This window comes from Glandiceps talaboti, chromosome 2 (genome assembly GCF_964340395.1).
Source record: "Glandiceps talaboti chromosome 2, keGlaTala1.1, whole genome shotgun sequence".
Classification (NCBI taxonomy): Eukaryota; Metazoa; Hemichordata; class Enteropneusta; family Spengelidae; genus Glandiceps; species Glandiceps talaboti.
In genome coordinates, this window is record NC_135550.1 from 22863966 (window position 1) to 22880871 (window position 16906).

The 16906-nt window shown below is 37.7% G+C and overlaps 1 protein-coding gene across 4 annotated transcripts; it reads left to right on the plus strand.

The window, feature by feature from the left end:
- Positions 1–7248: 7248 nt before the first annotated feature.
- On the plus strand, positions 7249–14944 carry LOC144453354 (uncharacterized). Of its 4 annotated transcripts, none has more exons than XM_078144626.1 (4): positions 7249–7343; positions 11384–11466; positions 12186–13046; positions 13894–14944. In XM_078144626.1, the coding sequence occupies exon 3, from the start codon at positions 12324–12326 to the stop codon at positions 13041–13043; it is 720 nt and encodes a 239-aa protein (XP_078000752.1). In that variant the 5' UTR covers positions 7249–7343; positions 11384–11466; positions 12186–12323; the 3' UTR covers positions 13044–13046; positions 13894–14944. The 4 variants fall into 4 exon arrangements, with proteins under 4 accessions (XP_078000752.1, XP_078000751.1, XP_078000753.1 ...); XM_078144625.1 differs by having other exon boundaries at positions 13921–14944; XM_078144627.1 differs by lacking the exon at positions 7249–7343 and adding an exon at positions 10477–10508 and having other exon boundaries at positions 13921–14944.
- Positions 14945–16906: the final 1962 nt, after the last annotated feature.

The window sequence follows — 16906 nt, forward strand, 5'->3', positions numbered from 1 at the left end:
AGTTATGCATGCAACTGTCAATTGCAAGTACGGACCATATAAAGATATAAAGACTCGGAGAACAATGAACAATTATTGACAGTACAGTATTGATTTCATATCATATGCTTTGAATAACACGTTACAGTATAGTCTACTGTCTCGCCTGAGATTTGATATTATTGCCAAAGACAATGCAATAACCGTTACTCTGATTTGACGTAATTGCCAAAGACAATGCAATAACAAAACACTGTATAATGTCAAAGTCAGATGTTTACAAATACAAATCTTGGAAAAAGGGAGATGTTAGTATATATGAGTTAATGTATGAAGTCACAGTCATAGGTCAAAGGTCATGTATAATGTTGTTGATGACGTCAGGTCACCTTGTAATAAAGATGGCGTACTTTGTGTAAGTCTGATGTGTCGTCTCAGTGATAGTTATAGCATTTAGTAACTATAGACTGATCATAGGCCATAACAATATGCTACATGTAGTGGTGTTTGCTTACTTCATATGCTACATGCAGTGGTGTTTGCTTACTTCATATGCTACATGTAGTGGTGTTTGTTTACTTCATATACTGCATGCAGTGGTGTTTGCTTACTTGAGTCATATGAGTATACGTTTGACATCACACCGCATCATGTCATTAAAGGAACAGCAACTGTCAGAATCGGCAATGTTGTAGATAAATACACACTGTTTCATAAACGGCGACTTCTGTCGTTTTATTCAATTCGGGAACCAGCCTCTAATTACTGGGCTATGGCTCAGGTTGCATACATTGTACAGTTACAACTTGCACATTGTAATTTTATATGGGGACAAGAAAAAATATTACAACTTTTAGCTTTCTAGAGATTTTGACATTTTGTCCGACAAGTGTGGAGTTAAAGAGTGTTACTGTGGTTATGAAGGCTAGCTTATGACATAAAGACACTGATAAGATGAGATATCCCCTTTTTGTGTAATTTACCTGCACACAGTCGAAACAAAAAAGACTGAAGCCGAATTAATCCTTTTACCCAAGCCTGGGATAGATGGTCATGATCGTTATACAGCATTTAACAAGCGCGCCCTCTGAGTCGGAACTGACCTCGACTTCTTCCTGAAGACGTGCAAACTTGTATGGAAAACTGAAAACTGTGTCCAAATGACATAAAGTGAAATTTTGTAACATTATGAGATTCTTATGATGTAAATTAATAGGAGAACTGTGAAAGCTGTTCAAAAAAATTAAACATTTTTCAGTTGATAGCTTCAATTTTGAAATCGCATGTTTTCTTATCTCTACATCAAGTTAATTATTAGTGTATTTTGTACCTGTTTTGATAAGAATATTAATTGGTCGTTTGCCTGCCCTGGATTTTAAAGTATTTACACACATCTTTGCATTCACGGTACAATCGATATCTGTCTAAAGTTACTTTTAAATTTTTAAAATCTTATACGCCCATTCACAGACAAAGGACATAACCATTAGAAGTAACTAATGATATAATTTTACATTTTGTTGAGTCGGGGGATGGGGTTCAGTGAAGTGGTTTACTTTTCCCATCGTGATTATGACGTCATCAAATAATGAGTGCAAATAACAAGAAACTGAGGGGTTTCTTGTAAACAATGGTTACGATGACATTAGATAACCCGCATAAATCGCACAAATGCAACTGTCACACTGGAAACTTCTTATATCTACATATATATATTCATGAAACGTTGTTTGTCTGTCCGCACTGTCATTAAGACAGAATGTTTCAGCAATCCTTGTGGCTAAGGTGAGACAGGTCGTCTACCTCGGTTGCTTCAAATGAAGACTGCATTATTGAGCTACACATTTGAATAGAAAATAGTTGATATATTGTGGACGGGGTTTCACAGTCGACTAGCTTTGAACAGTGAGATGGTACAGTCGATTACAATAGACTCGGAAGATAAACGACCGTAATTGGTTAATGCTGTAGATGCCCTCGGGCATGACCGTACCTAGGTTTCCATTTTATACTACAAAACACACAACATAGCAGTGCTCATCACAAAACCAACAACAATATAGACCAAACCATTCCTCTTCAGAGGGGTAGAAGCTAAAGCGCATACCCTTTTATGTAAAAATGTTATATTAACAGAGGAAATAATTCCCCGGTGTTTTAGCAAAGTCATGCAGGAGAGTAGGCATAGTTAGAGAAATGAGAACGCTAAAGTCGTAACATAACTGGCGTTTTTAGTCAATCCGATATGTTTTGATAGTCAGTACATCACCGTTATAACAAACCAGTAACTGGCTACACTTTTTTTTCTTAAGACTATATAGAATGGCATGTATGAATTATGCATTTTTACTGTCGTCTTTTATTGAAAAGCATGTAATTATGTTATGATGATATATGGCGTAGTTGACTAGGCTAGTCCCCGAGATATTAGGGCAACTTGGAACGTTGCCATCTACATATAACATGTCATTACTTGAATGAGACGGCCATTTTGACCTCGAGGCATTACCATTCTCACCTTTGCAAAATTCTCTTACGGTAAAGAAAAAGTGCGTTTCTCTCGTTTGGGTTGGCCATTTTGTGTGAATGTTACAATGGGTCGCATCGGTGATTTATTTCTGACTTTTATGTCTTTTGTCGAACACACATCCACGACTTAACCAGGGTTTCAATACACAGTACCCCAAATAATTCATCACTTTGGCCAGCCTGATTAAAACAGAGTCTAAAATAATGCCCAGCTGTCCTTGAAATATGTAGTTCGGTGCGTTTTCCATGGCGTCACGAGAAATATTGTTTCGCCCAATATAAGTTAGTTGTACATTGTGACATATATGGGATTTCTACGCCACTGGTTTCTAGTGGTTTCTCTTTGTTGCCATTTGTTTACTCGCGAATAGTCAACCCCTTTGAAACCACCACAAAGAACATTTTTCCTAGTGATCTGAAGGGAACTTTGGAATGATGCATTTTTCGCTATGAGAAAGTCTAATATCTGTTAGGGATCAAATGAAGCTATTCGGGTGAAAAACGCGATAGATTGGATTAAAGACGGCGACCTCTTACCCGCTTTTTTGTCGCCCATAGTAGATCTAATTTCGTCATCAACATAACGGTGCTTGTTGCATAGTGGCCACCCAAACTCTTGTCACCCAACATTATAACACGACGCACACCCCTCCAGCTATAGTCCAACGTTCTAGCCTGTGATCTGGTTTCAAAATAAAGCTGTACACTATAGTGTCGAGAGTCCGTAAAGTTGAAGTGCCTGTTGTCACCTTTGAGTCCAGTGGTACAGAATTTTGGCCTAAAATGTGCGTATAGCTCTGTTCCATATAGACGATGGTCACCTCAAGGTAGGGCGTGATATATAAGATATGATATGATGGGATTACGGACATGATATGATATGACATGGAAAATACCACCTCGCCAGAAACCATGAAAAAACCGTCGGAAGATAGTGTGCAAGAAATGTTAGACCTAATTCACCAACAACAGACTGTAACGAATATTACCAACGAAGGTAATGGGTTCCGTGGACGTGTGTTCAATCCGTTACCTGCAATAGGAGTTAAAGCGAATACAACATATGGAACACTCAGTGAGTTAAACGAAGACGATCTGAGCGAACACAAGAGGAAACATGCCGACGTCACCACCCCACCGAAACTTGAAAGAGAGTCTACTGTGTATAACTTGCGGCAAAGCATGCAGACTGAACCTAAAAAGAATAAACATAAAACTAGTAACGAATACGAAAGCCTTGATATCAAATCTACGACAACGGAGCCTAGTTTTAGGAACTACAAGTCAACGCAACCAGCTGCACCTCGCCCCTTTCCTCTTCGACGAGAGGGAACCAACTATCATCTACCTCCAATATCCCAATTTCCAGACCAGGATCCATATGACATCGAAAGACCTTCTGCACCTTCACCTACTTCAAGAGATAGGTTTATAACACAGGAAAAAGATTGTCCCGAGTTTGGTAGACCAGATTCTCCCCTTCCATTTAATGAAAATTACGAACAACTAAGCGAAAATATTGATACAAATAGGGGCAGGGATGCTCAGTTGTCACCTTGGCCAGTTACTCAGGAAACTGACACTGTGAACGACAGAGGTAGATGGGAAGAGCCCGAGGAGATCTACGAAAGACCGAGAACGGCTAGAGGAAGACGTTATAGTGAACATCAACAACAACAAACCACTGACAGACCTAATACGCCTCAGGGCAGGCGTTCAAGTATGGGGACTGGTTCAGAAAGGCCAAAATCAGCACGAGGTAGGCGACGACATGTTGAAACTGACAACTCAATGCAGGACTACCCGGAACAGAGACCGAGAACGGCTCGCGATAGACGCCGTGAAATAACCGAACAAGAGGCGTATGAACCTTATGAACGACCAAGAACTGCTAGAGGTAGGAGACACATGGGAGATGAAACATCCGACCGCCCCAAAACTGCTAAAGGGCGACGGAGAAGTGAGGACAAGCCTGCAGAAAAACAGAGAACTGTTCGCGGTAAAACACGACCAAGAAGTCCCGGACCTCATCATCCTAGATACAGTATGGTTAATTCAAATTCAAATTGTTCAAATGGAGAATTTGATGAGCCCTGTATGCTTGACACTGTTGCTGTATTAAATTCAGCTACATAGTAGTAATCATTTCATACATAATACAGTATATTGACTTGCCTTTGACTTCGATTCACATGGTTACACGCTCACTTGACATTCAACCTTTTTATGTTAAATACCCTTCAAATGTTCCTTTATTTGTATTTCGCTCAGGACAACTCAAATGCAAATATTCCAATCATTCTGATAAGCGTAACCATTTCAAGTCACCTACACGTCTATATTTACCGCTTAAATTATAACTTTTAAGACAAAAATATTTCAATATTTATAAAGAATTGATGGACACTTTGCACAGACTACAAATAGTGTTAATATCTTACCAGTGTATAGAAAAATTGACAGTTTGCAATTACTTTTTTGGAGTCTCACATGTCAAGCTATTACAACATTTTGATCAAAATTCATGACTTATTTTTTATAAAGCTATAAAGCCAAATGCACTTTAATATAAAGAACACTTTAAAAGAATACTCTTGTCCGTTTTATTTATTCTGGAACTCTGGAATCGTTTTGGCCCCAGTGTTGTGTTTGGTCATGCCTCCACCACCGAGCCATGTACGAAATCGAAGTAGATAACCAGTGAGTATCACTCAGGATTTGAAGAGAGGGCCCTATTTGAGAAAATGACCGACATGGAAAATTTGTACTTTTTAACTTTTTTTTAGACAACTCATTTAAACAATTGAATGGCTTTAGATTACCATGGTACAACCATCTTGGATCTATCTATCATATTCGCCATTTCAAAAGTAGACATTTAGCTTTCTTTCAAATTCAATACTTGACCCAAAAAAATGCATTTTGATGTCGTCAATCGCCGAGTTTGTGACGTGGGTGGATTTGTTTCTAGTAGTTGCATGCATTTCTCTCAAATAGAGTAGATTGCAATTTACATTTCTACATCATTACTGCACTCCATATTCAACACATGTGACAAGCCTGATCCCATTATATATCCTATTATCAGAATACAATGATGTATGCCCAGAAATTTAATCATGTTCATGAACATCTAATAAAAACAGTGGGTTAAAATTCCCTGGTAGATACGTAGAAATAGAATTTACGGTCCGAGCCTCTGTATTTCAACATCCTGTCAGCATCTAACTTGTGGTATTCTCAGGTTGGATTATTGGTATTGTCCGTATCTAAGCAGAGAATATGACAAACATGAAGAATGTGGGATTTTCTTATTTAAGATTAGGTACACAAGTGGAAGACACCAATATGTGATTTATATAGACAAAACTGAACTTGTGTTATGAGACATAGTGAATTTTTTAGCAGCTAATCAACCAAGAAACGATCGAACATATATACGTTAATTCAATTCTTCACACCTGGAGGGCGTGGAGCTTTTTGTGTAGGTATCCCCCCATCTGGTGGCTCGTAAAATGTCTCCGGGATAGATCAGCCAAACTGATCAATGCTTCAATTTGATTGAAGTTTTCACTCATGCTAAAAAAGAGTCCTCTCATAGTCAGAATAATCCTTAAAGGTGACACCTCAGACATATTCAAAACATTCACATAACCGAAGGAATGATATCAATTGTATGTTATTTCTTTGAATAGAAATGTGTCTATGTATGACAAATTGTTTGATAAAAAAGCATCATTGTTTGCGATGTCACAAGTACAGTGTGTAAGAACACTAAGTGAACACTGTCGTTTGCTTTTGATAAGTAATCCCTGTAGTTTTCCAACCAAACGATGGCTGAGTCATTCATGTGACATAAGATCATAGACGCAGAATATGTCAGAAAGATTATCATGTGCTTATTTTGTGAAAGACAAATTTAAGACGTTTAACCTTTACCTGCCATGAACAAGTTGAGAAATACCTTTACAATTACAGTGGATTTTATCTCATCCATTTTAAATGTAGTGACGTAAACAAGCAAACGTTCCGCGCAACGCATTTTTTCCGCGTAGTGTTCATCTCCATAACAACCAAACGAGGTCTTGATGCCGTGTTACATTGCCTGCCATGGTGATTTCATACACTTCGTGCATTCAATCATTATTTGCTAGTACTTCAAAAACGGCAATATGGACCGAGCTGAGATAGCCATAATAGGTGTAATATCTACAAATGCGCTGATATCAAAGAAGCAAAAAATAAATACAATACCGTTCTGTTACCAATGACACAACACAAAAAACCAACCAAGATCCCCCCTCCAAGTTAATTAGATGTAAATATGAATCTCTCAAATACGTAAACAAGGACAAGGACTTGTATTGTTTTCACATTTATTGAGTGTTTGAATTTAATCTTCAGATTTGAAGTTACGTGTCCAAGGGTGTTCTCTGCCTATAGGGCATTTCATCAAAGAATTTCATAAACCAATAACGAACCCTGCTAACAAGGTTAGCTTGCCTATTGATGTTGTTTGAAAAGCGATTTAAAATTGCTGTGAGAGGACGAAAAGGGAGGTGTTTGTCCACGAAGAATTGCCAAATTTCAACAAAAGGACCTCGCATTCACGTGTCAATACATTGCAAACTGCATCTAGAAATTGGTTGGGTCTGATTGTGTACGCTTGAATTTACCGTGACATGACCTAATTGAATACCGTACTAGTATATAGCGGTACATTGGTGAAAAGACACCATGACGGCACACGTAGTACAGTAGAGTTCGTCATCACTCTGTCGATGTCGCGTCAGAAAGAGAGTAAAAAGCGATTAATAACCTCCCTGCAGCTACAGGTAAGTTATATTCCAAGATTAATATTTTATCCCTAGCCACCTAAAAAGCTTCCAATGAGAGTATCCGACGCGTTGTTTAGATGTTTTAATGAGTTTTTTTTGTCTATCAACACAAAGCCTTTGCCGTACCCTGTGGAGATTATACCAAATAACAACCCGTACGGTTGCCGTGTTTCCAAAACTCCAATTAACTACATATTCTTGTTTGAAGTGCTCGTGAAAGATAAAGGATTCCATTTTAGCACAAGCGTGGCAGACTAGCCTGTCAACACGTCCTAGGTAACGTTGTTTCAAATTACTTGTGTATGCCAACAAAATTTACACTGTTTTATTCATTCAAGTTATTGCACTTTTACGCCTATAATTTAGTGACCAGTCTATTTTAGATTCAAAGTAGAAACGAGGTGACAATAAAACAACGTTAACACGACTCCTAGCCTCAGTATTGGCGACATATTCATAACATGGCGCTCTTTCGGTAAAGTCAACATATTATGACGATGTTACATCATTTACACCAAGGAATAGCATGTTTTCATGATCAATAAAAAGGAGACTAAATTTATATCAACAAACCGACACAACTTCCATAAGCCGTTTTGTTTGTTTGTTTGTTTGTTTGTTTGTTTGTTTGTTTGTTTGTTTGTTTGTTTGTTATTTATTGACTTTTTTGAGCAACGGTCAAGTTCTACACTTCTTTACTTGGGTTTTTATTTCAGAGTACCATTGAGATAACCATTATGTACAGTTCGACAAGATGTATGTGTAATTAACTGACTCAGTATTTATGACCACTATTCAACTGATTACTGTCAATTAAGGCTTTCACGTAGCTTTGATCGTGACAGCTTAAATACAATTTATATCTGAAATACATTCTACGCCCTTCGATTCAATTCATTCCCGATTGAGACCAAATTAGACAGGTGTGATTCAATGCAACTCGGTGAATTTTTTGGGGGGGAGAACTAGATTCAATTACATCCCTTTTTGGAAAACAAATCTTTTGTGGGTATGTCAAAAAATTCAATTAAAATCTCTGTCTGAAAACACTTAACTTCCAAATATGTCACCTGATAAATAAAGAAATGAGAATACTTCATTTGAAAGCAGTTTGTGTTTTATTCATTTGACTTTGAAAGCGTGATTATGTTTCACCAGAGGCAATGGACATATTTCCTCTAAAGCCTCAGTAATTGAGTTTGCCATTGAATTCTAGTGATATGTTTTATCGTTTATTGTCAATTACATTAACGCTGTGTCCATTTCACCTTGACAGCCGAAGTCGCTATAAAAGTGTCTATGCATGCTAACTCGACTGTGGGAAAAAAACTACTGAATTAATAGATCAATACAAGGAGAGCACACGAACAGTCGGGTTATTATTACCATACAATGTCAACATTGGTTACCTTGACAACCTATCCATGACATTGACCTTGCAAAAGTGCCGCTAATGGCCTTTACTTTTGAACTTGTTAGCTAGCATTTACCACTTTAAGTTAAAAGTTCATTCTGGAAAATAAATACTTCTTATTTTGACGACTGTCTGTTTCTATGGACACAGACCATTGTCTCAGCTGTACTTGGAAACAAGTAATAGCAATTAACTAATGTCATTAAATGAGATATTCCCAGTCAATTAAATAAATGATATATGCAAAGTGTTGTATATGGTTTAATTTTATCATTTTCGTCATATTCGCCGTTGTTCATGGTATTGATGATGATGATGATGATGATGATGATGATGATGATGATGATGATGATGATGGTGATGGTGACGGTGGCGGTGGTGGTGGTGGTGGTGGTGGTGGTGGTGGTGGCGGCGGCGGCGGCGGTGATGATGGGGTTGATTGTGGGTGGTGGCTGTGGTGATTATGCCGGATAATGATGATGATGATGATGACAATACGGCAATGATGTCTAGGCTAAATCTCTGTCTCTGTCTGTCTGTCTGTCTGTCTGTCTGTCTGTCTGTCTGTCTGTCTGTCTATCTGTCTGTCTGTCTGTCTGTCTGTCTGTCTGTCTGTCTCCCCCTCTCCCTCTCTCTCTCTCTCTCTCTCTCTCTCTCTCTCTCTCTCTCTCTCTCTCTCTCTCTCTCTCTCTCTCTCTCTCTCTCTCTCTCTCTCTCTCTCTCTCTCTCTCTCTCTCTCTCTCTCAGTTCCGTATCCAGTAAATTGAAACTACCCTACCCAGGGCAACTTTTAAATTTCGACTCATGTCAAGTGTCTTTCATCTCTACATGAAATTGGATATGCCCATCTCAGATATTTATTCTGAAACACGGTCTGTTCTTTATGATAGCCAATACAAAAGGTAAACAAATCAACTAAACGGGTGTAATTATACGCACATTGACCACTTTAATATTCAAAAATGAATATGACGTCATCCATGCATTTTTAAGACGTTGCCCATTACAAACAAAAGAATTGTAATTTGAATACATATTACAGGTACACATGTATTTAAACTGGGGAAAAAATGTAAACAAAAAAAATCATTCAATGTGATAGTTCATGCCACCATTTTGCTTCGAAGAAGCAGGAGATGCCCCAAAGCAACAAGCATATTAGATTTACATGTTTCCATTTGTATGTTTGTAGTGTATTCTAGTCACTCTAAGCCAAGAATGACAATTTAAGAGTTGTGTTTTATGGATGTATTTCACTACGTTAAGAGAAATGAAAAACTATTTGATATATGCATAACGTTCAATTAATCAGCGAAATGGGCCATGAAATATTCTCAGTTGATTTATGACAATCGACCAAGGAATATTTTATCAAGTTCTAGAAATAGACATAAAATGATAAAATGGTTCATACGTGTACTGTATGGGAATTGGTCTTACGTCATTACCAACTATGAGATATAATTGAGAAATAAATTAAAACCCATCGCGAAATTTAAATTTATTTTAATTCATTTATTTATTTAACCAAGGTGGCATCACCTTAGTATTATTATACATAGTACCAGATGTACCACCGATGAAAAAGAAAGCTAGTATCACACTCCGAGAGCTTGGGTCTGCTGTTTGTTTAGTTGTCGTGTTCTCTTGTAAACACTCCCGGATTGTTTGGGACAAGAGCTGGCGACAAATACACCCATTTTGTACATGTTGTTGTCCATGATGAGCTGGTGATAGTTCGGTGTATTGTTTGTATACCATTGTCATTTGACATTATCACGTATTTGGAACGTCTCCTTGATAGAACAAGCACCTTGTCCCTTAGGCTTTACCGCTCTATAGCAGTGCAATATACAATGTCTTAAGAGATGAATGGGGAAGAAAAGAATACATTATATACGCCTTAGGGTGTGTCTTCTTTCTTTTTACGATCGATAGTAACCCCTTGAACCTTCCATATAAAATGGTGAACACCAAAAGAGGCTTTGAAATGACTAAATAACCAAATTTGCGTCCTTGCTAAGGTCACAAACCATGGAATCACATTAAGACGAATTGTTTTGGAAGTGACGTACATCTATATTTAGCGTTGTATTTGTTGCTATGAATTCGACTTTTCTTCTGTCTATAACTTGAGAATCTAATTATTCTGGGAATAATGATATTGTGAATACATCGCCAAATTACATAAATTAACGCATGAGCAATGCTGTCATTTCAGTTGAGGTGTTCAAACTTGACTACCCCACCTATACAATGAGTCTGCCGGTCCCCTGACTATAACGGACTGAACGGTAAAGATAGCGGTATTCCTCTCTATTGGCTATGTGTTTGTATTGGTGCATGTTTGAAGCGACACACCTGTGGCATTGTGACCTATAATATAGCGAACAAAACGAGAGATTTAAGGTGCATTATTACTTGGGTTTCGTTCCTGTATAGTGGCTATGTTTTATCGCATTGCTCGTTCCCTTCAGCTGGCTACTTGGTGGACTTTAATTGGGGCGGTATAATAGACGTATCATTGCTTCCCAGCAACTAGGAAGACTGTCAAATCCTAGCTAAGCATACGTAAATGTGTAGTTGAATGACTATTTCTTCATCATTTCCATTTTGTTCACAGAGACAGAAAACCCATTAGAACCGGCTACACGTCAAACGGTCAGTTTTATACGTGTTGAAGATTAGTTTCCCAGGACTATGCAGGTATGAATTTTTTCAAAGGATTCCAACTTTTTATTAAAAGTGGCTTTAGAGATCTATGACACAGGTGGTGTTTAGTGTTTAGGAATGATCTTGAAAATTACCCCCGATATACTAGCTGTCACAACTGTTCACTCATTAGTCACGCAGGAATCGTACTTGCAGTGGCAACGACTACCAGACACTGCAGATACCGACCTCATATTGTGTAAGTGTCAACAACTTCTACTCTCACTACGGTTACACAAAGCAGAAGGTAATGAAACAGGAATATCAATCATCTAAAAGTCGTAAACAGTATTTTTGTGTGACCATACACCATTTGTATTAATATTATTCATTTTAACAAAGAGTAAGTAATTCAAATTTTCCGTTGCTTATGTTGTATTCATTATGAACTGTGTGTTTGTACTTCAGATTGAGTCTTCTTTACCATATACAAACATTTGTGATTGTTTTTTCTAATAGTGTTTTATTCTTGGACACAACGGAAATCCACTACTCTTTTCAGCTTTAGATACCTAATAGAACAAACACCCCTCTAGTATTTTTTTCATCACCCGGGGATTCGACCCAAATTATTTGTGTTTACAGATAAGATTCCAGTCGGATGTATACTGAACTTTCCTGCGTGGCTTCTATTTACGATGCCGTACCACTGACATACTCGGCAAACATACTCTTTGTCCGTAATTGATTTCCGTGCACGTTTTCTCTTTCAGAGTTGCCCTCACAAGATCTGCGGCAATAAGTCCAATGTGCACACGGTATGAGAAGTGAAGAAGAAGTAAGATTCACACCATCAGCAATTCATATTGCTGTATCTTAATTTGTGATATACCCAATCAACTGGTTATCAAATGTCCAAACGTTTACAGCTATACCTAGTGACTGCATCCAACAGAAATATTTCGGTGTATCGTTTTGCTAAGACCAGCATGGCAGAAGGCGTCGGACGACCGAACAAGCCATCGAAGACGTCAAATGTGGGACCATCGGCCTATGACAAGGTCATCCGAAGGCACCGCAATAATGAACAAGTTCTTCAATTTATGAAATTCATTCGTGAACAGGAAACACAGCCTGTTGGCGTGAACAGTATTCAGCAAATGAAATATTTACAGAAACCGGCACCATTACCGAGCATCAGATCAAACTATAGAAATGCACAAAGAAATGAAACCCGTTCTCCTGACAGCGAAGAGTCGGGGTATAACGGAATGAACGATTCCGACTCGGATTCAGAACTTGAAATGTACAACAGAACGATTCCCAGCCCACCTAGATCTTATAGTCCCGACACGATGATGACAAATCATGTAATCGGGAAGGTGGCGAAATCTAATTCTTACAGACATTCGTATCATGGATGCCCGGTGCCTAGTGAAAGTAAAATGAGAGGCGGAACTAAACAAAATGGCAGAAATGTTGCCAATAGCATGAATCAATTACCACCAATAGACAGAGCTGGTCTGCCTAGCAGACCATCAGCTCCAGCACCATCATTTACACCACCATTACCCGATGCCTTGGATTATTTCGTGCCAGAAGAACCGATTGATTACATTGACCCCGAATAATTGGTGAGTATATTTAAGTATATTTGAGCCCAGTTATTATTATAACTCAACCTTAAGTTTTCCTCACTGATATTATATGTATATATGCTATATAAAAACCATTACTTTTTTTCCGAATTACATGCTATTTTTCCTTTTGAATTTAACGTTGACCGTGATACAGTGAACCATGACAATCTCACGGTCTGTACTATTGACAAAACACAGCGAATGTTGACTATCAACACTTAATGTTTTAACATGAAACAAACATCTTTGTTATTTTACCAAACGTACGTAAGTTCTCCATTTATACAAACTTCAAATGGGATTTGGGAGGCAAAAATGTCCATATTGTCATCATCGAATGACTTGTTTGAGTTGGTCGGTGGATTACCGGTTACTATTGGTTTTTACCAACATTGTTCAATTGACCTTAGGTCAATGAAACTAGAAGTTGCGCTGCAACTTTTATCCGGTACGTATTACATTTGTACACGGATCTTTGACGCTTTAGTATTTTGTGGTCCGTAGTAACCGCACGTGTGAAAATTGACAATTATTTCTGTATAATTTGAACGAAAAAATTGAACGAGTACTCGTTCAGCGCAGAGATTATTCCATTAACACGACATTCATGTTTAGTTCAGAGATTTGTCGTGTTTTGCTATCCCCAATTCTATAGCTATACAAATAGTAAGCTATAGTAAACTCATGTCAATTCTCTGTACTGCACAGACTAGACATATTTGCCGCCATGATGTGTACCTGTAATGACATAAGTCTACTGAAACACTAGCTTAAAAACACATTTCAATATAAAAGTTCGTATTTTCTTAGTATTTCTGTTTTCCTTCATTTGTTTCCAAAGGTTCTTTTTTGTTGCCTTTCTTCGTAGGGTGGACGTGCACGTGGCTGGCTGTTGTGTGTGCCGGTCTGGTAGACCCATGGTTAGAAATGGTTCCTTTATGTGAAAAGTGAATGCTTCTGTGCCTACCAATGGAGTAATCACTGATTGTGTGAAGTGTGCCACCTCAACGGTTTGTTTGCTTGACGTCTTCTGAAGGCAAAAACCCAACCTTATAATGACTAATGTTTGCTGACAAAATTCTTCAGATTTAACGCGAAATTCGTCGTTTGCAAAACGTGACGTTGCTTTCTTTGTAGCTGAAAATTAAATATGTGCCACACTGGCAGCTTACATGCGGTTCGTGGTCGTTGAGTTCACATCACCGAGGACACAGTTAACAACTTGGTCCAAAATGTAATCTATAACAATGTCAAGAGAACCCCTTCATGGTAACCTGTTTTGACGATGGCTGAGTGGGTAAAGATCAGTAGCTAGGTGGGTTTGATATGATAGATCTCTTATCAAAGATACCAATTTTTATCTACATACCAACTCAGTAATCGAACTCTTTCAAACAATATAACACCAAACTTGGTGACCTACGTTGAACAGCTTGCTAAGATACATGTGTGTTTTGTGGAGGCAAGATCCAAGATAGATCTCGTTAGGCACCAGTTTGTCTCGACACCACTATGACCCTATCTGGACTCGATACATGGACCATGCTATCAACATTTGGAAACATTTATTACTATACAAATACTTCTTATCAAACACATCTCCAATAATTTAGCTCAAAGGTCTGCAAAAAATCAATGTTTATTGGGGGTCTGTCAAATAGCGTACTCAGGAGTGAGTACGGGCAAACAACACATGACAACTCATCAACGTTATAGTTTGTCGTTTGGATACTAGAAAAAATTCTACGAATATTAGTATGATCCAATTAGTTTGTGGGGGTTTCAGGTCATGCTACATTAGGGCACTATGGAGAGAATCTCTCCTTTTTTGGCCAGCTCGGCTTGCCAGTATGAAGAGTTCAAAAGACAATTAAAAGAGGAACATACTCATTGAAGCAGTACTTATGTATATATATATATATATATATATATATATATATATATATATATATATATATATATATATACACACACACACATATGTGTATACATATATACATACACACACGCACGCACACACACACACGTACACACACACACACACACACACACACACACACACATATATATATATATATATATATATATATATAATTCTAAGTTATAAGTAGTAGAAAGATCAAATGTGTATGATGTATTTATGTAGTTATTTTATGTGTATTAGATTGATACAGCTTTGTACCGTTTGCCTTCGACATACTAGTTATTTTACAGCGAGTTCAAACTAAAAGCTCTGAAGTAGTGTATACTGCCTTTAGTTTAGGTACATATCACAACATAACATTGTCATGACAACGGTTACCTCTTATCGGATGACGTCACATTTAGCGGATGTTTGTATGGCTCTAAAGATAGAATACATTTCTTTGAATTCGTTTACATTCTTTCTCAGATAAATTCTCTATAAAAAGCTATTCTACATGTTCCTAACCATCACTTTAGTATTTCATTAATGGTTGTATCGTATCTGAAACTGTATCACTGTGTTTGCTATACATTGTTCAGAGTTCATTTTGAGCCAACTCAGACTCTTGACAGAAAATATAGCTGTGTTTATACAATATGTTGATGATCTAAATATCTCAGGCCCCCAGGCCTTCATACCCGAAGGATCCTTTGACATAGATTCCAAGGTCGTCGACCAACACAATGAAAAATCGGTCACAAAATTTAACAGCTCGCCAAAGCAAACCATGGGGTTTAACATTAAAAACGGCTTGTGACCCAAGGTCAAATTATAGTTACAAGACACTGGTGTGAGTATGCCTTTGAAGGTTGGTGAATGGATAAAAGGATAAGCTAATGAAAATATCACACATATCATGAAATGAAAGTAGTAAAATTCACGATTGTGCTACAACTTAAAAATACTATAGATACACAGCCATCTTTGCCAGGTGCACTTCAGCACTCCTAACCAACTGGTATATTTTGATAAATTGCTAACTTATCTAACTGGATAGGTTTGTTGTAAACTTGACCTCGTAGAGATATTGATTGATATATTGATGTAGTTTGATTATTCTTTATGTACACTTTTGCAGTACAACCTTGAATTCTTATCGATTTACATTACTTCAATAGAAGTTCACCCATTTCGATAATTGACACTTAGTGTTCCATCGCATCGAATCGTCTCTTCTACAGTAAGGTTCGGTTATATGTAACTGTATAGACAGTTACCGCTATTCTTTACAGTGTGACAGCTGGTAACAAAGGCCTCCAAAGAGGTCTGCTTTCCAGATAAAGGAAAAAACACACATCAATCTTCGAGGTTATCTTTTCTTAGATATCAGAATCACAAACACACACACCATATTGTAGGATAATATTTTGGCCTATCAATATTAATTACCCCAAGCACTTCACGTTTGACGTTGAGAGTTCGTGATGAAATACAGTTGTTGGAGCTCCTCCAATAAAAGTGGCAGATACTTTCATACAGTAGCCATAATATACTTCTTAACAAAACATTTACTCTTTCCAAGATGGATTGAAAGTAATGGTGCTTGTCAATTGATTTGGCGGTAGGCCAGGAATGGAAGCCACATATATTATTCTCTCCTAGGTAAGCTGACTAAGTCTCTGTCGTAGAGGGGGATCTTTTAACAATCACATTGTATATTTGCAACAGTGGCTAAATCTGCCACAAAATGCACCAAAGTGTCATTTTCCAAACTGCTCCTTTGCATAAAAGGTTGTTTTACATAAATAACTGAAGTGCATTCTTTTGAGCAATACATGGCTGTAACATTGTTTTCCCATATCGCTTCAAATCTGAGTCGGTAGTCGAGCACCAACTTGAAATTATAAGTTTTACAAAGTCTGTAATGTTACTGTGTTTTTAATTACCT

Coding starts and splice junctions, on each gene's coding strand:
- LOC144453354 (XM_078144626.1), top strand. CDS start 12,324: ATGTCCAAACGTTTACAGCTATACCTAGTGACTGCATCCAACAGAAAT.